Below are 24,892 nucleotides of genomic sequence, written 5' to 3' on the forward strand. Positions count from 1 at the left end.
GCGATGAGCTTATATCTACTTCAATACATTGCTCTGAAGCTTTCCTGAAGCTTAAAAGATAGAGTGTAAGGCTCTAAGCTTTAAGTGTAGCAGACATGATTTGCGCAGCACTCCTTTTCATGTAGCCAAGTTCGGAGCGTTCTTGTATATCTGTGAAATGTATATAATAGTGCTATTACTTTTCAATACAATATGGCCAACAGGATACATTCTATTGGCATGGACAGAGTCTATTGTTGTCCCTGTTCTAAAACAGGGGAAAGATACATCCTCTGTAGGAAGTTGCCTGCTTTTGTCACTAACAAGCTGTATGTGTAAGAGATTTCAAACGATGGTTAACTGCCGGTTATTGTACGGCCTCGAGTCAAAGTGCTGAATCCATGTGAATGTGGTTTTAGAAAAAGCCATTCTACAATCGTTAATCTTTAACAATTGATACAGCATACATTCGTGAGGCTTTCATTCACAAACAGTTTTTCTTCGCGCATTGCTTGATATGTAGAAAGCTTATGACACTACGCGACATTTTGGATTTTTTTGAGAACTCTCTGAAATAAGTATCCGTAATATAAATGTAATACAAAGTTACTTGTCACACCAAGTTACTTGTCAGATTTGACAATGCTATATCTACGCCATTTATCTAAGAAAGTGGAATACCACAAGGTGGAGTGCTTAATTGCACTCTGTTATTGAAAAATTAATTCTCATATGCCATTCCACCAAGTATTTTTTTTCTTCACTTATGTTGATTACGTGCAGATAGGATTGAACCCTTGCAATCTCACTGTCTGCGCTGGACAGGTTCAACCTGGCCTCAATAAAGTATCAAAGTTGGCGACTGGGAATGGTTTTAAGCTGAATACTCATAAAAGCTCCTGCGTTGTTTCTTCACGAAATACAGGACTGCTCGCAAATCTTGATATTGAGCTGTACAGAAAGCACACCTACATGTGAGCACGGGACAGAAATTTTTAGGCATCATATTAGATGAAATCCTAACGTTTGTTCCCTACGCAAGATATATTAAGAACAAATCCCTAAGAACAATGAATGACCTAAAATTTTTATCGCAAACAACGGGGGGTAATGATAGGAAGTGCCTCAAGCACCTATACAAAAGTATCATGCTTGTACACCTTTCAACTGTGGCACCATAGTGTATCAAACTCTCAGCCCTAGCGCCTTGAAGGTGTTTGAACCTGTTAATCATCTAGGCATCTGTTTAGCGACTGGTTCCTCCAGGACAAGTTTTGTTGAGAGTCTCAATGTCGAATCAGACGAATGGTCACTTCGTTTTCAAAGGTCGTACCCCAGTTTTATGTACTTTCTCAAAACACATGCAAACCCACTTATTCACTCATAAACGATATGACTAGTGCCATCCTCTTCCACAACCGTCCTGCAGTGGGAGAACCCCTCTCTCGGTGGATGAGGTCCCTTAGTGATAAATGGAGTGTCCCACGTCTTGAAAATCACCTAATGGTTCAAGCGACGCTATTGCTGCTGCGACAGTGGCCGCTCATAGATTGTGACGTGTTTTGTAGACGTTAGAATACATGGCTCGACACACACTTCTGGATACACTTGCTAGCACTTTAGGAAAAATACTAGCCTCCATAATTCTACACGGATGCATCAAAGTCGTACGCCCGCGTTGCTTATGCAAGAGTGGGCCCACCGTTCGCGCAAGCCATTTCCTTGCACCCGTAAACAAGTATTTTCATGGCTCAGGCTTATGCACTACTCTCGGCTCTAAAGCACATCTACCATATCCAGATTCGAAAGACAATAATTTGTACTGACTGTTTAGGTTTCGTTAAAGCTCCATCATCGCCACAAAAAGAAAAAAATTGAGCAATTACTGAGCTTGACTAGGCTACATGCAAAGCTTACGCTTTTCAAGATGTCATAATATGCTCGCTTCCTGGCCATACGAGCAGTGAAGGCAACATGCTTGCCGACAAACTGGCTACAGCTATAGGAACAAACACTAAAAACACTTCCATCGCTGTCCCTGCCAAAAAACTGAGGTCTATTGGTGCCGCTTGGGGGACACAACACTCAAACAAACTTGAATTAGTAAGGCCACATTTAGGAAGTTGGCTACCTATAACAAAAACAACTAACACAGGTCACTTTCTGTCTTCTTCGAGTAGACCCCACGTATAGCACACCATCTTGTCTGTTGACCAGTACTGATCATCCTGCACGTCGAAAATGTGGCGAGACGTTAACTGTGCTCCACATCTTTCGCGAAGTTCAAGAGCAGGGAAAGAACACTTTACTTTAGCATGCAGATAACGTATTCTATTACAATCCGTATTGCTTCTTGGCAAAGACCCGCTCTTCGCCATTAAATGAGTTTTTACACCCGAGAAATCTGTACCGCGGCCTCTCAATAGACGCCTATGTTGTGGGAGTAGTATCTATAGCACACGCCTCCAGGCCTTCGAGTTCAAGGACCCTGGTGGAGCAGCATTGCTTCTTTAAAAGATATTATTAATCTAGTGTTTTAAATGTTTATGACTTTTAATAAATAGTACACCTCACTGTAGTCACTGCTTTTTTTATTGCAACTATATATATCATGCCATTATACAGCAATCAATTTTAGGCCTGTATACAGCCATATTATATCTGCTCAACGGTGTGCAACCATCGATCACTCAATGCCATTTATTGGGGCTCTTTGACCATACGTGACCCTTGCGCCTCGAAACACTATACATGATCATTGTATTTATATGCTGTGCATTGAATTACAAATTCGAAAGTCATGCTGCTGGAATATTTGTATTCTGTCCAATCAGGGGACTTCAAACCTACATCGCTTCTAACCTACATCAGTTAAGTTGTAAAGTGCTCAATAAACTGATTATAGTTTTTATTTTATCATTTATAGTTTACTCAGTTTGGTTTAATTGTTTGGTTTAACTTTTACGAATATACTGTAAACATTCGTATATCAACGCGATCGCTATCAAAATTTTTCCTGATAGGGCGTTGCGGTAATGTCTTTCGGGAAGGGATATTAAAAAACTAGCAAGTGCAGGACGAATATATTACTCTTCATATCACTGAACAAAAAGAAATAATCAGAAGAAATGCTCGGCAGCCTTCTAAAATGCATCTAGCGGCGTGAAGCAGACACTATCAAGAGCTAGGCGTCCCCCTTAATCTAGATATAATCGATTCTAGCCAGATGCCACATACAGCAGGTAGCATGAAGTCGCTGAACCAACTGCTGTCACTTCCGAGTCACTCAAAAGGAAGTGGGGTATATTATTTTTATTTTCTTACTGCGTCACGAACATTGACGCTTTTGCAGCAGCTAGCTCTACATCATATTTTTAGAATGAACAGAAAAATACAGGGGGGGGGGAGGTATTCTGTAAGAGTCCACCTAGTGGACTTACCATTTCGGCCACTGCTGATTGGATGCAGCTGTATCAGCGAGGAAGAGACGAGTGGCCCTAGCCAATCAGCACTGGCCGAAATGGACAGTTCAGTAGGTGGACTCTTACAGAATATCCTTACAGAATATCCTCCCAGTACTACTTTTTCTCGTACACAATTACTTTCTACACCTTTCTTCCCAACTAAGTGCCATTTTGATTTTCTGTTCCTTTCTTTCACAGGTGCAGCTGAGTGCATGTTCCGAAAATATATTTTTTACCGCCAAACTAAAGGACGGCTCACTTTGCCCGCTTGATGAAAAATGCCACTTCAGAGAAGACTGCATCGTCATGCCCCATATTGGCCCTGAAAACCCTACAGAAAGCTCCATTATGTTCATGCCATACGTGAAAAACGTAAGAATTTCTGTATTTACTGCCTCAATTTGGATGTGACGTGCTGACCTAAAACAAAAAAGAATATCGCCGACGATTAACATACTCCCTAATGAAAATTTGAGCGCAGCTCTGTAGGTGTTTTCATTTCGCGATATATTGGCTGGCGCGGACGATCTTTCTAACGCGGCACGTTGCAAACGGAGTGTGGGTGACGCGTGCGCGTGATTTACAGAAACCCCGCCGACAGACCTCCCAGACGACGTGCATTACTCTGGCGCCGCGTCCTGGTCATCGGTGCCGCACTGAGTTTTTCTTCTCACGCTTTCGCCATACTGTCCTGCCCTTTCGGCCTGATTTGTTCTGCTGCAGCCTCATTTCCGCTTTTCTCCTCACGCTTTCGCCATACCATCCTCCCCTTTCCGCCTGATTTGTTCTGCTGCAGCCTCATTTCCGCTTTTCTCCTCACGCTTTCGTAATACCGTCCTCCGCTTTCCGCCTGATCAGTTCTGCTGCAGCCTCCTCTCCGCTTTTCTCCTCACGCTCTCGCCATACCGTCCCCCGCTTCCCGCCTGATTGCTTCTGCTGCAGCCTCCTCTCCGCTTTTCTCCTCACGCTCTCACCATACCGTCCTCCGCTTTCCGCCTGATCTGTTCTGCCGCAGCCTCTTCTCCGCTTTTCTCCTCACGCTCTCGCCATACCGTCCTCCGCTTCCCGCCTGATTGCTTCTGCTGCAGCCTCGTCTCCACTTTTCTCCTCACGCTCTCGCCATACCGTCCTCCGCTTCCCGCCTGATTGCTTCTGCTGCAGCCTCGTCTCCACTTTTCTCCTCACGCTCTCGCCATACCGTCCCCCGCTTCCCGCCTGATTGCTTCTGCTGCAGCCTCCTCTCCGCTTTTCTCCTCACGCTCTCACCATACCGTCCTCCGCTTTCCGCCTGATCTGTTCTGCCGCAGCCTCTTCTCCGCTTTTCTCCTCACGCTCTCGCCATACCGTCCTCCGCTTTCCGCCTGATTGCTTCTGCTGCAGCCTCGTCTCCACTTTTCTCCTCACGCTCTCGCCATACCGTCCTCCGCTTCCCGCCTGATTGCTTCTGCTGCAGCCTCGTCTCCGCTTTTCTCCTCACGCTTTCGCCATACCATCCTCCCCTTTCCGCCTGATTTGTTCTGCTGCAGCCTCATTTCCGCTTTTCTCCTCACGCTTTCGTAATACCGTCCTCCGCTTTCCGCCTGATCAGTTCTGCTGCAGCCTCCTCTCCGCTTTTCTCCTCACGCTCTCACCATACCGTCCTCCGCTTTCCGCCTGATCTGTTCTGCTGCAGCCTCCTCTCCGCTTTTCTCCTCACGCTCTCGCCATACTGTCCTCCGCTTCCCGCCTGATTGCTTCTGCTGCAGCCTCCTCTCCGCTTTTCTCCTCACGCTCTCGCCATACCGTCCTCCGCTTCCCGCCTGATTGCTTCTGCTGCAGCCTCGTCTCCGCTTTTCTCCTCACGCTTTCGCCATACCATCCTCCCCTTTCCGCCTGATTTGTTCTGCTGCAGCCTCATTTCCGCTTTTCTCCTCACGCTTTCGTAATACCGTCCTCCGCTTTCCGCCTGATCAGTTCTGCTGCAGCCTCCTCTCCGCTTTTCTCCTCACGCTCTCACCATACCGTCCTCCGCTTTCCGCCTGATCTGTTCTGCTGCAGCCTCCTCTCCGCTTTTCTCCTCACGCTCTCGCCATACTGTCCTCCGCTTCCCGCCTGATTGCTTCTGCTGCAGCCTCTTCTCCGCTTTTCTCCTCACGCTTTCGTAATAGCGTCCTCCGCTTCCCGTCTGATTTGTTCTGCTGCAGCCTCCTCTCCGCTTTTGTTCTCGCGGATTTCATGCCGCGCTGCGCTCTGCGTTCGCTTTCAACTTTCGCTGTGCTCATTCGCTCGGTTACGCCGACGCCGACACTCGCCTCAGGAATTGGCGCCTAAAAGCTGCTCGCTAAAATCATAAAGAAACGAAAGCCCAATCCGGAATGGCTCTAGCGAAGGAGCCTTGAACCACCCTTTAAGTTTAGCGAAGACCTACGAGTGTATTCTGCGTAGTTGTGAGCATGTCAGCCCAGTTTGTAGTCGTGCGTACCAACTATTGTCTCGCGAAAACGAATCACAAATGGGGGAGTGACCTTGCCTCTACATTTCAATTAGGAAAGAGGCTTCTTGCCATTTCTGGAGATGTCAGTCGAGATCACGTGACGGCGGCTAACCAATCTAAGATTACTTTTGCGCACGTTCTCACTCTGGAATTCGTGCCATCTCAGCACTCTGCATTGTAACATAACTTGCACCCTCAAAAGTGAATAACGGTATAAAAAATATCGGCGGATACAACGCACTGTGGGTATTTCTTTAGTGTGTAATTTTTTTCAGCGTTTAATCCAACGCGAGAGTGGTGAGTTGATGTTACATGTTACCTTGCATGCACCACTGCTGTTTGTCTGCACAGCATACAGAACACACGTGGAGATGTGTTTGCTTGACGCGCTGTTGTGCATCTTGGTAATAATGTCTGAGAGGATTGAGCACTATCATTGCCTCACATGACAGATCCCATCGTAGCGGAAGTGCCAAATTTTAATTGAATTGTGGAGATGTACACAATTTAATAATATAGTTGTACGTGTACATTGTACGAGGGAGAATCGGAAAGCTTTTGCCTTAATTATTTATTAGTCAAATAAAGTACATACATGTAATTAGAAGTATACGTACTATTCTAAGTATCTTACACTATTTTACTACGTAGTCCCCGCACAGACTCAGAGATTTGTCCTGTCGCAGCGCCAAATATGAGATGCCCCTGTGGTCAATCAGGAACGCCCGCGGCAAGCCCGAATGCTCATTGTCGTGTAAGTTTTCACGGCTTTTAGCGAACTCAGAAGACGACCACCTCACGCGTCTCAAAGCGAGACAGCTTTCCGCATAAGTTGGCCATCCCCAAAATTCAAGCTGATTGACTCCCAAATGTTAGTTTGCCCACTCCCAAATTTCAATTTGGCACAAATTCCAATTTCACTTGTCCCAACTCAAGTTGGTCCAAGTGAAATCAACTTGAACCCACTACCATAGTTCAAGTTGGCCCATCCCCAAATGTCAAGCAGGACCAGGCCCAAATTTAACTTGGACAATATAAGTTGGCTCACCCTCACATTTCTTTGCCAACCCCAAACCTTAAATTGCCGCCCCAAATTTCATGTTAGCCCACCACTAAATTAGGCCGGCCCACGTCCGCACATTAAGTTGGCCTACTCCCAAAGTTGAAGTAGGCCCATCCCCAAAGGTCAAGTCAGCCTATGTCCCAACTTCAAGTTGGCGCACCCCTAAACTTGAAGTTAGCCCACCCAAAATTTTAAGTTGGCCCATCCCCATATTTCTAGTGGGCCCACTGGAAAATTCATTTGGCCCCCTCCGAATTTCAATTTGGCCCACCACCAAATTTAGGTTGGCCCACTCGAAATTTCAATTCGGCCCACCCCCAAAGTTCAGTTTGGCCTGCCCGCAAATATAACTTGGCCCACATCCAGGTTTCAAGTTGGCCCAACCTCACACGTCTTTAGTTGGCCCACCCATAAATTTAGGTGGGCCAATGTCCCAATTTCAACTTGTCCAACGTCTCAATTTCAAGTTGGCACACCCATAAATTTAAGTGGGCCAGTGTTCCAATTTCAAGTTGTCCAATGTCTCAATTTCAAGTTTGCCCATCCCCAAATTTCAGATCTCCCATCCCCAAATTTCAAACGGGCCAAGACCTAAAATTAAGTTGACCCACCCCAAAACTTCATGTTCCCCCACCCTCACTTTAGTTAGCCCATCCTCAAAATTCAGATGGCCCAGCCCTACCATAACCTTCCTCATGCATTTTCTATGGAGTTCTATGTACCCGATGGGTATTCTCCCTGAAGAATATTATTTCTGTTGGTTTGAATTATCGCTCCTCACTTAGTTTAAATTATCGCCTTATAGCTTGTAAAATACCAATGATCCATATTGATATTTTCACGCTTAAGTGTATTTCCAAATTACGCATTTTTGTGCAGATACGAGGTATCAGCTTTCGGGCCGAAGCTGGTTTATGTGCCAAAGAAAGCCTACGCCTTAAACATCTGAGGACACCTAAGCACTTCGTTACGAGTATAACCCATAACGTAACTCTATTCCAAGCTGTTTTTATTCCAAATCGGCCATTAGCCCTTACTGATATGTTAGAATGGTTCGGGTCCAGCCCATATGAGCGGACGTTGCAGCCATATTGACAGAGCCCGAGACATTTCAACCTATCACTCAGGGCTAATGGCCGATTTTAATAAAAACAGATTGGAATAGTTTTGCGTTATACCGGTCCTGAATACGGAAGCATTAATTTCCATTTGAACGCCGCTGAGCGGTCCTCCTGAACTCCATGCGGGCAAGCGAGCGCGTTGAGACGCTTGACGCGTTTTTATTTGGCATTACCATAGGCATTACCGAAAGTCAGTTACAACAAGCGAGAGCTTGAGCGTACGAGGAACTCGTGGATAACGCAGGCTTCCGAGAGCGAGAGAGAGGGTGACGTACCGTCACGGCGATCCCCTCTCCCCTCACATAACACCTGGCGCGTTATCGCCACAGCAGGTGTTCCCTTTCGACCGCCCCCGCAGGGGCGTCTGCGTCAGCAGGCTTTTGGTGTGTTGCGACACCACGTACTCGAGCAAACGAGGATTGGCCCCTCCCGCCTTCTCCTTTCCTCTTCATCTTTTATGCGAAGCATACTAGCCGCACAACCACGCTCTTCCTTGCTGCGCCGCGCGCGGCCGCGTAGCTACCATATGACGTCATAACAGCTGCAAAAGCGGAGGCTCAACTCGTGCGCTCGCTTGCGGCCACGTAGCTACATAGCCGGGTCTCAGCTCATGCGCTCGCAAGAAGGTGACCATCTGTCACGGTCACGCGCTCGCCGGCGCGTGACCGTGACGTCACGCACCGGCGCAGCGCCCCTAGCGGGAGGAGCGGGAGTCAGGTGGTGGCTGCGGCCGCGCGCGACCGCGCGAGTTGAGGCCCAGCTTTTCCTCCGGCTGTCGTGACGTCACGTCACGTGGTTAAAGGGTGGCTGCCCGGCCGCGCCCAAGGGCTGAACTGAGTGATTGCAATATGCAACGCATAACAACTAAAATAAAGGCTAGTATGCTTCGCATCTTGGGCTTAACCTTAGCTAAGCCACAGCCATTTTTCTTTTTTCACCCCACACCCCTTTACCCGTGCAGTGCTGTTGAGGTGTGCTCTTGTGAGAGACAGTTACGGCACTGCACATATCCCTTCTATTCTGTTTAAAATCACTTCACACACACCTTTCGATCGCACTGCTCCGTTGAGACGCGCTCGAGACAAGGCGTCACAACCAATGGAAATTTACCAGTCGGTTCGCTGCTACGGACAGCAGACGCAGACTTTCTTGCTCAACGGGTCATCTGGCGCTTTCGTATCAATATAGTTCGTCTTCTCCAGCTGCTCTGCTGCAAGCTGATTTACGTGAGTGGGCACTTATTGAAGCACCTTCTTTCAGAAACTGCTGACAACTCTGCTCAGCATTCTTTCTGTAAAGATCACAGAAAAAATGACCTTGCTTTTCTCACATATTGAACAAATGGGCGGTTGCTGGGGTACCTCAATGTCCTCCTCACCCGCCGCTCCATGCAGAGTGGAGACAGCCGCGGCGTATACTACGGCATTGCCCACGCGAATTGCGGACAACGTACTAGATACCTTTGGCGGACGCCGTAGGGACGCGTTGCATGCGTTCGTGTGTCTTGTGTTCGGTGTGGCACTTGTTTACTGGCCTTCGCCCAGTTCCGCTGGTCCCTGGTGTTTGTGATAGGAGAGGCAAGCATATTCGCCTTCTCTTTTCACACGTCTGAGGTCTTGTTGCTTGCGCTTCCTCGAGAGAGAGAGAGAGAGAGAGAGAGAGAGAGAAACTTTATTTTCATGTTGGTTGGTATGGTGGAAAGGCCCTCAGTCCAGAGCCTCGCTTCCTCGAGAAAACAGACGGCACAGCGTCAGGCTTGAGGCGCTGCCTTTTCAATGACACCTCGAGGCTTTGCGATCGCACGCAATTGGCTGGAAGCAATGAGGCAGGTAAGTGTGTCGCTATATGCGGTTTTTCCGGAGCCTTCTGAGGACATCGTTAGGTGCGGCGATTTGAGAAACATTCATCAAAATTACTCTTCGCTCATTTCTGCTCAGAAGGGGTGTTGTTTCAGCCACTGTTGTTGCGATAGCTGTCACTGGAGGCAGAAATATCGATGACAATTTCGGCGACAGTCCCTGATCCTGTGATGTTTTTTTTCCCTTACAGCTTTCCTATTTTTGTGAATCAACAAATCAAAATCGACGTCTGCACAACAGTGCTGCTCCGACAAAGCAAAACAATATGTGCGGCGGTGCGTCTGTCCTTGACGTCATCTTAAAGAGCGACGACTTTAAAGAGTGCGTGCCTTTTGAGCCTTTTGACAGACTTAGCGCTTGGTATTGGTACGCTTCTTTCACCATGAGGAATCTTGATGGGTTTCGTGAAATCTTCTCAATCACGGCAGCACTGCAAAGTTGTAATAAATATTGCTGTAGGCTGGTATTAGCCTTACGTTAAAGATAAAGCCCTGACTAGCAGATGAAAAATGTAACCTAAACGCACCTTCATATTTTCAGAACCACGAGTACTGCTACATCTCTACCGGGTTTCTTGGTGGTTGTGTGGCGCATCCCCAGCTCAGCGCGACGCGCTCAAATGTAGCACGCACACAGCGCACTCATTGCATGCAGAAGACACCAACGCATGAGCGCACCAGTCACCACAAGCTACGCGCTGAAATGGAAGTATGACGTTTCTCGAGCATGGCGCGCACGAATCATGCAAAAGGCCTGGTCAAACAAAACAGCTTAACGCATTAATACGCCAAACATGCCAAGCAGCGCGCATTCATTGAAGTACTTACGGTCAAATTTGACGCATCAATTGGACTGTTGTCGAGACCGACAGAGATCTTTAGGTATACTTCCGAAGAAGCGCAGAAGCGAAAAGCCGAACTGGAGCGCCAGCGCTTTGCAGCAAAAAAAAAAAAAAACGCCAATAATCAGCGTCAGTCAGCAGCGTCCACGCAAACACTTCGAAAGCTTCAAGCTCTCTTGGTTCTGACACAGGCATAGATCTCGCAGGAAACATTTCTGGGTGCCCTTAGCTGCCACCTAGGAGACGCGAAGGCAGCTGTGGAAGAAGACGCCGTCGGATGTTATTGTAGCAATTCTCACCGGGAAACGCCACCAGCGTTTCCCGGTGAACATTACGCTTGCATAAGGGGCAGTTACCGGGAAGCGTGAGAAGCAGTCGGGGATCTTTGCATAGTATCGCACTAAAGGCGAAGCTTAAGCGTCCTCCAAATTTTTTGTAATGTCGTGGATGAATAGTTCCAGGCCACAAGGCCCTTCAAGGACACCTTCCAATGAGACGCACAAGGCTTTCGGCTTAAAATAAGGCAATGCATTCTGGGCCATTTTCTTGCGTTTCAGTGCCCGTTTCTAACAACTATGGTATTGCTTTCGAGCGCATCGCGGACCATAGATCCGGCACCCTTTAACTATCGCAAGTATATAATGGGCCCCGATCGAAGGTAGCGTTTGATGCTAATAGATGCTGGATTTGCTGGCAGGTCACTCACCTGACTTAGGACGCATTCGCATAGTAATAGGCAATTCATACGCGCGGATGTAATCAGCATTGAGTTTCTCAGCAGTAGCAAAAAAGGTACGTTTACCGAACTACCAGAAAAAGATATTGTGAACTACTAACCTGTAATAAAGGACCATTAACATCATGTCCAATAACTTCATTGTGCGTCTACATAAAAGCGGCTAAATAAGACACTGCCATTTATGAATGGTGCCATCCTCGCAACATTCCGACAGCTGCGGAACAAGAAAAAAAAAATTACCCGTAACCGTTGACACGTGGTACATACCATGGGCTGCATTTCAATGTACTGTTCTCTAGCACTTCGCTTAATGTGACTGACATCAGCGATGTGTTCTGCTTTACATCTTTGGTCTTTGTATATTTTTTTGTAATTTATAACCTACGACATCTCTATGTTGGCACGAAGGTCGAAAGGAAGAGGTAAATAAAGCTTTGCTATATTATTGGCGCATGTCCGAAGCCTGAGCGGTAACTCTTAAATGCCAATTTCACTGTAAGGTACGCAAACTTCCAGTTTGCTTCGGCGTTGTCGAGAATGTGGCTGCTCCCCCAAGGTTGAACGAAACCAGGATTCTTTCTTGACGCGCAGATCAACCAGCGCGGGAAACTGTCGAGGCATATTACACGAAAGACAACAGGGACACGATTGCGAGGCAGGTTTCTGTGGCTTTTGCACCGTTGGGCAGTGAATGTTATTCAGTCTTAGACGTTTGTGCTCCCAATCCAAAACGTCATGTTCAGTGGTTTTCCAACTCGCTATAGTTTCCCTAGTCATCTTTTTTTTGGTGTTCGATTGTTCTTACACAACACGGGAAAAACAATGGGAAGTGAAGCCGTGCCCGCGCGTTTCACGCCCGCGACTAGAGCGCTCTCCAAAAGGCATTTGAATTATTCAACACTGCTCAATGGCTCACTTGGTTCCGCACCACAACTTTGAATCTCGCAAAAAAATAAACTGACAACAATGTATCGAACCCTAAATATGACGTTTTCGAGTGCTACGCAAAAATTAACTTTCGAGCTCATGGAACTATGCCAGAAAAATATAATTTTGGAATAGTTAGCTAAACAGCACTGGAAAGTTTACCAGTGTGCATGAGGCAACTGGTAACAAAGCAATTGTTGATCCATTGTCCTATCTCAAACTACACCCCGCCTCCCTTCTCTGTTTCAAGCAGCTTGGCCCGCTTTATCTGAGACACTTTACGCAAATACAGAAGCGCTGCATCGTGCTCGTTTCCCGAGGGCAGAATGTGCACCTAAGTGTCGGCAAATGTCAGCACCAGTTCTCCAGACCAATGCATGGCCAACTACTTCGACGATGCTGCCGGTATATAGTTGAACACCTCAAGAACAAATGCCTCTACAGTAAAAGACAAAGTACCTGTATACAGTAGGATTCACTGTATCGCGGGCGAATTCTTATCCCTTGTATGAATTGCGAACGCCTAAGCAACTTACACCACTGCAACAATTTGCCTTTGAGAGGAAGAAATTTAGGCATTCCCGCCGACACGATTTGTTGCTTTGCAATGATTGCGACATAGCGGTGCCGCCACTACCCTGAGAAGAGGTCACCAAGGTGCGCTCTCTGTTAGCGGTAACGGCAGCGCACTTGACCACCGTGGCGATATCCGGAGCAGTCCTGCTGCACTACTCCAAAAATCACTCTAGTGATACGCTGTTCGTGTAGTGGATCAACAGTGTGACGGCTGGCAAATCTATGGCAGTAGATGGTGTCGTGATGATGTAACCCTTAAGTGACGACCGACGACGTCTTGAAAACCATCTAAGACGGAAAGGACGAAAATGTCGGCGAGGGCGACAGTGAATAAGATGCTGTAAGCGAACCAAGAAATTTTGGCCACATGGGAGGCGATAGTAGCAGTTGACGATGTGGAACATCACGTCCCGTAGCACTCCATTTCGCCGGGGAGCATGCCGTGAATTTGAGTGCAACAAATTCCGCCAGACAAAGGAGGCACAATAAAGTAGAGATCCATTTCGCATAGGCGCCCTTGAATGCGCAATAAATAAAAAATATTCTTGACTGTGCTTAGCCTGCACTGCTGCGAGCGGCACCACACCTGACCTCTACAACGCTATGACCTGCATAACGATTCATTTTGGAGCTACCGCGCACTTCGTTAACTGCTGTTGTGACGCTTCCGCGCCGCTGTGTTATCTCGAGTTTTGCGTTCTCGCTGGCACAGGCTGATACGTGCTCTTTCAAACCTTGCTTCCAGGTTATCAGGGCCGAACCCGCTCAAGGGTCTCGACGTCACCTTTACAGAATGGCAAGAAAGGGCAGACGTACCTCAAAAAATTGTTCTGGTTTTGGATATGTCGAGTAGCATGATGGTAAGCAGAGACTTCCGATATGCATTGTTTGCGCCGTTCGCTTGCTCGTAGCCAAGAGTGGCAGTGAAAGGACAATGGCCGACGTACGAAGCGCGCACGACTGAGCGCGCACTGCCGCATGCTGACACAGCATATCCCGTTGAGGAACGCGCTAGACGCACGCAGACTCGACGTCTTGTGCTTCCTAGAAAGGTGTCGTGCGTGCGTTTGCGAGGCTGTATCGTTGTCGGCGCAGCATTCCCTGAATTTTCCGTGCGTTCAACCGTGACGTCAGCGCGGGGTGTGCGAGGAAGGCACGTGGGCCCACTGCTTACGGCAAGACGTGTACGAACTGCTCAAAAAGAAGTGCAAGCATGAAAACAGACGGACGCATGTTACTGAATAAAGTAATTATGTTAGCTTACTGCATCGCCAGGGAAAATGTAACTGTGGAGGGTGTTAATTAACGGGAACATCAGTAAATTACCATTTTAGAATATCGAAAACGTCACCCTTACCATGATAACACGCTTAGTAAACCAGAAAAGGAGCAACCAGAAAAAGCGGGCGGCGACGCCTCCTTGTATTTCCCGCACCAGCTCGCTGTGATGTCGTTGATTTTGACAAGGTTTTCAAAGGCGTACGTAATTCCTTAGCAATGAAGATCGATTAAATTGTGTTCTAAGGGCGCCAACGATCGGACATGTTGACTTGCGGTAACCTTTGCTGAACGGTGGACGAGAGAACGTAAGCCCGAAAATGCACTTTGAAATGCGAGGCGTCACTATGGCGTCCTTTCTTCTTCAAGTTCTAATCTAATCGACCTTTCATTACGACATTAATGAAAACAGTTTTCAAACCAAGTTCTTTCCTATTGAACTGATGTAGTATTTTCCTTCAGTGTCCCTTCAAGGTTTTAGGTTTCAGAAAGTGTTTGAGCTGCATCTCAATAGCTCAAGAGGGTCAATATATATTTCCGGCTAGAGCATTGAACGAGCTCGGGCTTACCCGAAAGCCCAGGTCCAACCAGGCTCGTGCGCAGGGCCCTAGCTGGATGGGCATGGTTTGACCAGGTCTGCGCTCGGTCCGAGGGGCTTGGCATGTGGCTGGTGCCTGCCAGTATACTTCTCCTGTGTACGCTCTCCCATACACGCCATGCACTCAGCGGCTAGAAATTACCGCTTCCGTATCACGCGGTGAGGGCCGATTTCCCATGAGCCGGTCGAAAAAGGTCGAAAAAAGTTCATGCTCGTCCACCGCAAAAAAAAGAAAAAAAAAGGGACGTTTCACATCGTGAAAGCGAGTAATGCGCAAGCGTATATAGGTGCCATTCCCGCGTTTCTAAGCTATGCCGTCTTGCCTGACACACCTGCATTGTCACAAGTCACCTTGCACGTTTGTAAGGTGTTTACTGGGCACTCCAAGCCAGCGCCCCTTTACCAGTCTTTTTCAGCTCGTGCTCGGCGCTTGACGAGGACTTTGAGGTCTGTCGACTCCCGCTCGACCTGATGTTGCTTTCGTTGCTGCTTTCTCTGCGCTCGGCCTCTGGATCGGCATACGAACCTGCGACGACCGTATCGAAAACAGAGCTCGTAGCAACAGCCAGAGGAGGTGAACCGAGTCGCACACTAGTCCCGCGACGATCTGCCTCCGTCCTCCTCTTCCCTCTACCGCGCGTTCCTGCATAGCTTCCCGACGTGCTCTTCCTCTCCACCTCGAGGCGCGATCCTCCTCCTGCGCTCACTTTTATTCCAGCGCGGCCGCCTCCGACTTAAATCTCACCGATTTCAGTGCGGAAGCACGTACGCTTGCTCGTAAAAGAGAAGTAAACGAGTCTGCAAAGAAAATACGAATGGCCATACGTGCGAGAAAGGCTACGCTTGCAGAATGCACAAAAAATAATACGCAAGACTTGCCTTAAACTCGCGATTAGACGATTTTAAAAATGGCTGGCTCTCCCGTAATCGAGAGTAGATGTGAGTGATGTGAGCATGAAATGGCTACAGGCAAAGCAGATTGGTTGGACATGATACTAGACACAAACTTAAAATGGATGTAGTGCATGTTCGCAACGGCACACGCCACAACACCACACCACACCATACCGCACCGCGGAACTCTGTGCAGTGGTCCATATGGGCGCTGCCCAGCTAGAAGAAAACCGGCTGAAGGCGGCACGACAAGCAGCTAAAGACGCCAGATAAACAGAGAACTCTGCCCTGCTAGAAGAATAGCATCTGAAGGAGGCGCCACACGGCATGGCGCCATCACTCCAGGCAGCCCAAAACCCGCACCGCGGAACTCATTGACCGCTGGCGTTCAAAAGAGGACAAGCAACCGTGTCTCCGCGCCAAAACATGACAATCAAGTGTCCTGTATCTCCTTTTGTACGTTGCTACTGGAAATAACAAAAAGCTTCGCCGTACTATAAGTTTCTGCTTGAGTGATATTGTGAACAAGCGTTAGGAAGAGCTCGAAAGCAATGTTTTATCGTAACTTGCTTGGACAGTAACTAGCCTATGTGATAGGCCCTGTACAGAGGGTCGGATGCCAGAGACAGCATTTTCTCAAGTTTTGATTGTTTGCCTGGATGACCCCATTTTGTTCTCGCAAAGATGCCCGGATGTTTTCGTTCGAGTGCCCGGATAATGGCTGTGGCTTTTGGCTCACGGCCACTTGAAGGTCGCCAACAAGGGAAGCTGAACGTTTCTCATGCCTAAAAGTTGCGGTAGGAGTTTGGGAGCAGCTGGAACAACGTGGGCTTAGTGTGAGTCGAAAGTTCCATCCCAAGAAGCATCGGGCCGCTGGTGCGCGTCTCCGCATGCGACGGTGGACACGCGCCCAACCGAGAACCCCGGCTGACTACCCGTGCACACGCGCAGCACCAAGACTTCCAAACCAACTTTGCCGCTTGCCATGGCCGCCTCTCCACTCAGTCCCTTAGCGGCTCACCGGCTTTCATGTAAGAAACAGGACAGTGGCTTGCTCCTGTCAACAGTGCAGACGGCACAGCGGTTGGTGGAGGCACAGGCGGCAAAACCGAGCGACTCACGTACTTTGTGATCTGTCCATTGTGGCGTAAACATCCGTCTACTGGCGAATCATTCGCCTTGTTCTTAAACAAGTCGCTGCTTCACATGATTCCGTAGACGGTACTGTTAAAGAATGAACGCTGGTAATCAATGTACACATAAGAATATAATGTAAAAACCGAAAAATGTTTTCGGTCAAATATAACAAAACATTCATAAAGGACGTACCTATCCTCGGGAAAACAGTGGCACATTTCAGGTCGTATATACTTATCACTTTTTTGTCCACATGCAGAATAAACTGTCTAAATGACGAACCACATCTGCGTTTTTTCGATGGGCCTACGAAATTATCGATTTCTTCTAAAAAAAATTTGATTACGTGCCGTCCAGTATTAAACATCTCGCGTAGAACGCTTACATGGCAGTAAAACCTGAACAGGCAGCAATTTCATGGAACACACTTTGTAAACGCAGGATCGTACAACTTGAACGCATTTAGAGAAAGGTTTTTCAAGGCTCATAAGGAAATATTTACATAAAAGTTATATATATGCATTTTCTTTCATACTCAGTGGACGGGTAATATTATGCCTTTGGTATTCGATAAGGCTCATATTGGGCCGAGAGAAGGACCCGTCAACGCCGTGCTCAATGTAGAAATTGTTGCCGCTCACTTAACCCTGGCGACAACCAGCGTTGTCCGTTACAAATGCAACTAACAAGGAAAGAAAATCCGACAATCATAAGGACGCCTGCTCTTCTTCGCTTCATCGCACACTTTCAAAGCAAGCGTGCTGCTTCCTGGGTGTTTTAACCTAATAGCACAACCTCCTATATTTCTGTTTATTTTGCCCCTTCACTATGCAGCATTCACAGTTCAAGTGTTTAGAATGCGCTAAAGTGGGTGTGCGTTACAAACCAATAGCCGCAGTTGAAGGCATTGTCCTCATTTTCCTGTTCTCTGTTTTTCGGACAGCGGTTCCTCTCCCTTTCTGCTTTCTGCTCTGCTAGCTTTCAGAAAGTTGACGCCACAAATCGGACGCCTTAGAAAGATTTCTCTCGCATGCGTATGAGCCGCATACATTGTGCAGAGCCGGTTGTACTGAACTCATCCTGACGAGTCTGTCCGGCCTTCGTTGTCTACAGAGGGTATATGCAAAGAATGCGCAGTGGCCGGAGTATAGAAATAAAGGAATAACCTATTGCTGGTTTCTTGCCCGAGGAGTGTAAATGTTAACGGCCATTATTAGGAAAGATGCAAGGAACCGTTGAAGAGCACACGGGATTGGATATGCCTTAGGGTGCACTGGAATTCCGAAGGCGTAACATTGACGTCGGCGTCCTCCAAACCCAATCCGATCCAACTTGCAGACAGTGATTATTCTAAGTGGATAGATTCCAGTGCTAGCTCAAAAGCTTTTGCGGCAAAAAGTATAGCCTGTTATCACCAAACTGAAAATTACTTTATGTTGCATGATTTCTTCATGTTAAGAGTTGGCCGAGACTGAAAAGTGCATTAAGCATAGTTTCTACAGAGAGGGTAAACTGGAGATCGTTAGAAGAGGCCTTCGTTCTGTAGTAGACATTAAATCAGCCGGCGTCTGCTACTGGTGATCATGGTAATGATGATGATGTTTTCATATCGCAGGATTGGGATCGCCTTGTTTTCTTGAAAGAAGCTGCCAGGTACTACATACAAGCTATACCTGATGGCTTGAGGAGGCTGGCTATCGTAACGTTATCCACGAACGCCACAGTTGCCCACAATATGGACATCGTCAATCCGACCACTCGGCAAGGGTTTATTAACAAAGTGAATGCTCTAAAACCTGATGGTGGGACATGTATTGGCTGCGGACTTGAACTGGCACAGAAGGTATGTCCTTTCCTCCTCATTTGCTTGGTATAGCGTTCCAAGCTTGTGGCGGCAGGGTTATCTGCGCTCGCTTCAGTCTCGCTGGCGAAGAACGAGATACACACGGCTGCAGGTTGCGATACGAACGATAGCTGAGCCGGTCGCCTATCCTTGGCGTTGGTCCTGCCTGCTTGGAAAGTTCTAACAGAGGAGCGGGCTTCCTGACTAAGTCTGGTCAATATTTCGGGATGCTCGCTTCGCGTTTATTTCGGACAGAACGAGGGAGCTCCTGCTCGAGACCTATTTTAACGGTAAGGTGTAAAAGCAGCGAGCATTTTACATCTACGGCACGGAACCAGCTTATACACATAAGCTTTGTTGAAACCAACGTAAATAATGATCTCTGGGTTAGTGTTGTGTTACTGACGAAGTTCTATACACTATCGGACATTGCAAATGAAAAAAAGCGCTATGAGCAGTTCTAATTTGTGTGAATATTGTTAGCTTGCCTCAGTAAGCGCAAATAATTGATACGGCTGCATACATGACATGAGCAGTCAAAAGACGAAGTGTCTAAGAATAAATGTATAAGTGTGAGGGAGCAAGACGACAAAAGCAGAGGTGACGTAGGGAAACTTACTTCTGTTTAATTGAAATAGAGAAACCATCAGGTACAGTGAAATGAAGGTTGACGCAAGGTTACAGGGCCGCAGGTGGGCGTCCTCCATTTCACGCAAACGGTGCTTTGCCAATTGGGCTAAAGTGCACGTGTTCAACGTTAAGGTTAAGCGCTGGTATTTTATACAGCGCCTCTCGCCGCCATGTTGGCGGACCTCAAACATACTTTTCGTTGTCTGCAGGTGTTAATAAGCACGCGAGTATAGAAGCAGGCAAATTGCCAATAAACACTCGTAGTTTGTCTTACGATGTCAGTATTGTCACATTCAAGACTTTCGCTGTGCAATGACTTCTGGTGCTCGAAGAGTGTTCTACATACGCTGCTTTGGTTTTGAGCAAACCTATATAGCCAATACTCCTCAGTGCAATCCCGTGCGTGTACCCAAATGCCCGAAAAAGTCGTGCGGGAGGATGACGCCATGCACTGTGACCCATTGGTAAAGCGCGGTTTTATCGCACGAGTTGGTAAAGGACTAGCACGGTTTTACCGGTTTGTCCATTTTCATTTCACTTTTCGTTGCTCTATTTACGTTTAAATCATACATGATTAGTTTTATTGTTATAGCAAATGTATGGCTAGGCTCCGTAACCATTTAGACATATGTATGCTAATTGCCACGCCATGCGTTATGACAAGCGCTATATGCGGGTTACATTGCCCCACCACTGTCACTAAAAGTTGCTGATTCTGGGTCTTACAGTCGTGAGAAAATATTCCTTTGAATTTCCAGAATGGACGCTCATGAACGGACGTCATGAGGCGAAGCAGCGATAGCGCACGGCTTTTAACCAAAATTTCAGATTTTTAGACGCGCGAAAATATGACAAAGCTCGAATGTGAAAGTGGTATAGCTTTATTACCGCGGCCGCCCTCAAGTCAATGATGACGACGGTGTGCAAAGGGGCGTTTAAAAACGCCAATGAAACGGAACCTAAACGAAGGATATTTGGCAGAATGATGTTCTATACGTGCCGAAAGGTCCCAACAAGGTTATACTGCCACACAATCTTTCTATTAGGCGCGATGTGGTCCATTCTCACCTTTACCTCGGAGGTGCCAGTGACATAGAAATGCACGGCCAGCCGTTTTCATTTGGAATCTGGAGCCTGCACCTGTTGCAAAAAATGTATATTTTCTCCGGCATAATAATGGATCTTTCGTACTTATACGTCACAATCACGGCGGGAGTTCTCGCGCGTTTGTTACTTCGCGTGATAGAATGATAAAGTGTGGGCCCCTTGAAAAATTTGGTGCAATGGCGGGAGGCTCAAAGCCACCAAGGCGCAGATAGGGAAACAAACGCTTGTGTTTTGTTCCCTGCTCATGCACAATAGCTGTGTAGACGTTACCTTGAGATTTGAATGTTTTCGTGGAGTTTGAATCAATACATTTTGTGGTTTTATGGGCCAGAACCACGACTTGTTTATGAGACACGCCGTAGTAGGGGGGCTCCGGTTCATTTTTGACCACCAGGGGATCTTTCACGTGCCCCCAATGCACGGGATATACGGGCTCTTTTCTTTTCGCCCCCAATCCAGATGCAGCCGCCGCGGCCGGGATATGGCCCTGCGACCTCGTGTTTAGCAGCTCAACACCATAGCCAATAAGCCACCGCGGCGAGTGATTCGCGAAATTTGCGATCTCTCGTTAAAGACAGGAAAAGTTAACGTGGTCCAATTTCTTTGTTTCTTTGCGATAGCAGTTATATGGACACTCCAAGCGCATTTTGCCGTCGCCGTCGCCGTGAGGTTCCGCATAAATTCCAAGGGCGATAAAATCGTCACCGCGCGCCATACGCTGTATGTGCGAGTGAAAGCATGCGATGGTGAGCGGGCGAGCACGGCTGAAACGCGTGGACGCAAGGGAAGAAAGCGGGGAGGAAGCGCGCCGTATTCCGGTCTCCGCACCGCCCCGCGCGGAGTGTACGGAGGTAGCGGAGGGCGGGGCGTATTGCACTCCAGGTGGCCCAGGATGCTGTATCTTGAAAGCCATCTGCGACAAGGGCAGAGTCCGCCACCCGCTGTGTTTTCTCGTCTTAGTTGGCGGTGACGCTAGAGGCACCACGGAGGTCAATTTCCTTGAAGCTGCTGCCGCGCTTGTTCATGCTTGCTTGTTTGGTGCGTGACACCATGCTCGTTAATTTAGTTAGTATGCCTATGTTTACAAGTTTATACGTATAATAAAGCCACTTTCGTCACTTCGTATAGCTTTCCACTAATTTGCTATCGTAATCTATGCTTTGCCCTTCGGCTAAAACTGCAATTTTACGAATATCTCCTTTTTACCAATCGTTGAGCACTAATGACGAAATATGCAATCAGATCGCAACAGCTTCAAATCATAGCGACCCACATTTGCACGAATGAGAAGGTTGAGCGCCGCAGTTTACGTTGTTGAGTAGAGCAAATAGACTGCGAAACATCATTTGAAGAAATACCCGCTTGTAGAAAGGGTTTCACCATAGGACCCAGCATTTTTTTCCTTTACAGGGAATGAAAGCTCTCTGGAGAAAAAAAAATCAAAAGCTGGCTACCATTATAACCAAGACATTTGTTTAAACTTTGGTTGCCGGCCGGAGCCTTTTCTTCTTGACCCGATTGCTGATCTCTGACAATTGCGGATTTGTTTGAGCGTATGTGTACACTGTTTTAGGAGGCTTCCTATTTACATTATTTGAACACCTTCACACTTCCTCTGCACAGAGGGCTCGACACTGGCGTTACTGTTGCTTCTCATTATGAGTTAGTGAGGTTGTATCTCTTACATGCAATTACTCAGTACAGTGAATGATATCCTCCACATGGCTCCATCATTCTGCTGGTAACCGACGGCGAGGAGAACCGGACGCCTTATGTGGCGATCGTCATGCAAAACCTCGTGAAGTCCCTCGTCGAAGTAAGCACATTTGCGATTGGAAGAGAAGCTGATGAAAAACTTGAAGTTTTGGCAGCTGCAACGAAGGGTAAATCGTTCTGTGTCCCGGACGGCCAACCATTTAATGGCGTCAACATGGGCGCGGCGTTTGTGACAGCCAGTGCATCCGAAGTGGAACCCCAATGGCCCGTTACGGTAAGTTTAAGTGTTGTCATTTCAACAAATTTGTCGCTACCTTTCCTGCCATTTCTTTTGCGACTATTCATCGTCTTAGTTCCCATAGAGATTTCTTACTGCGTATCCACACGACGGATGGCTCCACAGAAAACTGTTCTGCAGACAATAATTCCGAACCTCGCCGAGCTCCGAAGAGCATCCAGATGAACTAGGCGAGCAGATGATTAGTCATGAACGATATTAGACTTGGCGGAGTCACCGAAGTAGGAGCCATCTGCTTCAAATCTATCAAGTTGCTGTCATGCACTGTTTTGCGCGTTAATTCGCGACTGGCGCTTACATTTTATTTTTGTATGATGATACTTCGTCAGCAAAGTCTTCCAGACCACTCGGTGGTATTCCGTACATCCGTTCTCAATTTTTGGTGCTTTAGGTGCATCGAGAGAGGCTCTGTCATGCGGGGCACTTATATATGGTCTCCAAAATTCAGCCCCAGTACTCGCCAGTCGCACTGTCAGGGTTATAGAGGCGATATATTACGAATGTTTGCTTGTTGTTATTAGTTATACAGAGCACTATGCTCTCAATCGTGAGCAGCTGAATCCAGCGGTCGGCTTCAATGGCTTCGTTTTTGTTTTATTTTTTTGGGGTGAAAATAGGTAGACTTTAATTCGAAAACTGTCTGATCGGTCAATGTGCACTGCTTGCGACCAGACGCAGAAAGCAATTTATTCCAAATTCACGTTGTTCGAACAACAGAATCCGCACGTGAGGAAAAGCTCAGCATTTTTCGCCCGTGTGTCGCAGACAAGATGCTGGCAGTCGAAATTCGTTACGCTTAATCAAATAAGGTTTCGTTCGGCATGGAAAACACGTATTATTTTTGTTGTCTGGGTCCACTACAAGCGAAGCAGCAAATGACAATTGAAATGCCTTAACACTTCCACGCCAAAAGTTGTCGCATGCACCATCATTTTGCGAGAGACGAGGAAATGCGCGTACGAGGTGATGCTTTGTTTAGTGTTGGCAGTGGCATGGCCACTGAGTTTTTGTACCGTAGCGAAATCGCGATTAAGAGCGCACCCTCCGAGATTGCAAGTTTGGTGTACTGACGGATACCAGGTAATAAGAGAAGCCTAGATGGTCGAGCAAACCTTGAGAATCGGAACAGAAAGGTGAGGGAGAGGGTGGACCTTTAGCCGAAAAAAGAACTATATTCCCAGGTTCCCTAGGTGTGCTTCCACGTGTTCCCAGATCCCCTAGGTGCGCTTATATCTGTAGACTTACTGATTAACTGCAACCATGCCCGCAAAGGGTACTGGGCTGCGTTTGCTCCTAAACGGCTTGAGCGTTAGGAACTTGAGAAAGGTCTCCTAACTTGTTTGTCATCTGATAGATCCTTAGATGGGGAAAACCAGTTGCCATGGTCCAGCTGCCAATTCCTCGAGACCTTCGTTACATAACGAGGGTCTCGAATCCGGCAACATTGATGCCTTCAGGTAGCATATGTGGGTTTATTGACCAGTCGCCTTCACCCAAGAAGATCACGTTCTCGTGGCGCCTGCGGCAAAAAAAGACGTTCCACGTCCGCCGCCGAGGTCAGTGAATGGTGGCGCTGGCTAACACTCCCAGGGTTCTACTAGTACCCATAAATACCCAAGAAAGTTGATGGGGAAACGCCGCCGCGGTAGCTCAATTGGTAGAGCATCGCACGCGAAATGCGAAGGTTGTGGGTTCGGCTCCCACCTGCGGCAAGTTGTTTTTTCATCCACTTTAATTTCCACTAATGTATCGTTTCTTTATTTCATTTATTCAGCACAAGTAATTTCCCCTATGTTGTCCTTGGTGTCAGTGTTTGTTGGCTTCTCATGAAATCAGTAATGATTGGGTAATGCCTGCCTTATGCACTCCAAGCTATCTTTATGCTTCTCGAAATTTTTTTCTGAAGATCAGGGTCCCCTGTGATTTCCCTATATAAGTGCACCCTTTCAAAGATTCTAGAGGCTGACGACCAATCATGAATTCTTGTTTTCTTGTAATCTTATTGTACATTGCCATTCTCTACTGCATATTGGTACGTGACAAACACGCCATATTCAACACTAGCACTTTCTAGGCTGAGGTATTCAGTCAATCTTTAGAATTCATCTTCGTCGCTGCTGAACAAGACAATGCCATCTGCAAATCGTAGGTTACTAAACTATTCGTCTTTGATGCTGACTCGCAATTGTTCCCACTTAAGTAGTTACTATCATTTCGCCTACGTTCTCTATCATGCTGTTTACGGCATCATGATGATGCTATTTAGAAGTGGTGCATTAATACGTGTACATTGGTTATATTTGGGGTTGATGCTTTTCCCCGACTAACCACTGTTTGAGGGTTCTCGAC

General features: G+C 47.3%; 1 protein-coding gene and 1 long non-coding RNA gene across 5 annotated transcripts in view; one reads left to right on the forward strand and one right to left on the reverse strand.

The window, feature by feature from the left end:
• The window catches only part of LOC135905085 (uncharacterized), a 63,227-nt gene that overhangs the window by 8,397 nt on the left and 29,938 nt on the right, over window positions 1–24,892 (reverse strand). The gene's annotated exons all lie outside the window — the stretch shown is intronic.
• LOC135905084 (calcium-activated chloride channel regulator 1-like) overlaps window positions 1–24,892 on the forward strand; it is a 45,174-nt gene that overhangs the window by 6,803 nt on the left and 13,479 nt on the right. Inside the window, exons 5-9 of one of the 3 annotated variants that reach the window (XR_010565310.1) lie at window positions 3,642–3,815; window positions 10,150–10,280; window positions 13,788–13,902; window positions 18,565–18,792; window positions 22,229–22,519. Coding sequence is in view for 1 of the 3 variants with exons in the window: in XM_065436054.2 (XP_065292126.1) it covers window positions 22,316–22,519 (204 nt within the window). In the remaining 2 variants the exon portion in view is untranslated. Of the gene's footprint in view, window positions 1–3,641; window positions 3,816–10,149; window positions 10,281–13,787; window positions 13,903–18,564; window positions 18,793–22,228; window positions 22,520–24,892 lie in introns of those variants that run through there. The other 2 variants (XR_010565311.1, XM_065436054.2) reach the window with 2 other exon arrangements.

The sequence above is a fragment of the Dermacentor albipictus genome, chromosome 6 (assembly GCF_038994185.2).
Source record: "Dermacentor albipictus isolate Rhodes 1998 colony chromosome 6, USDA_Dalb.pri_finalv2, whole genome shotgun sequence".
Classification (NCBI taxonomy): Eukaryota; Metazoa; Arthropoda; class Arachnida; order Ixodida; family Ixodidae; genus Dermacentor; species Dermacentor albipictus.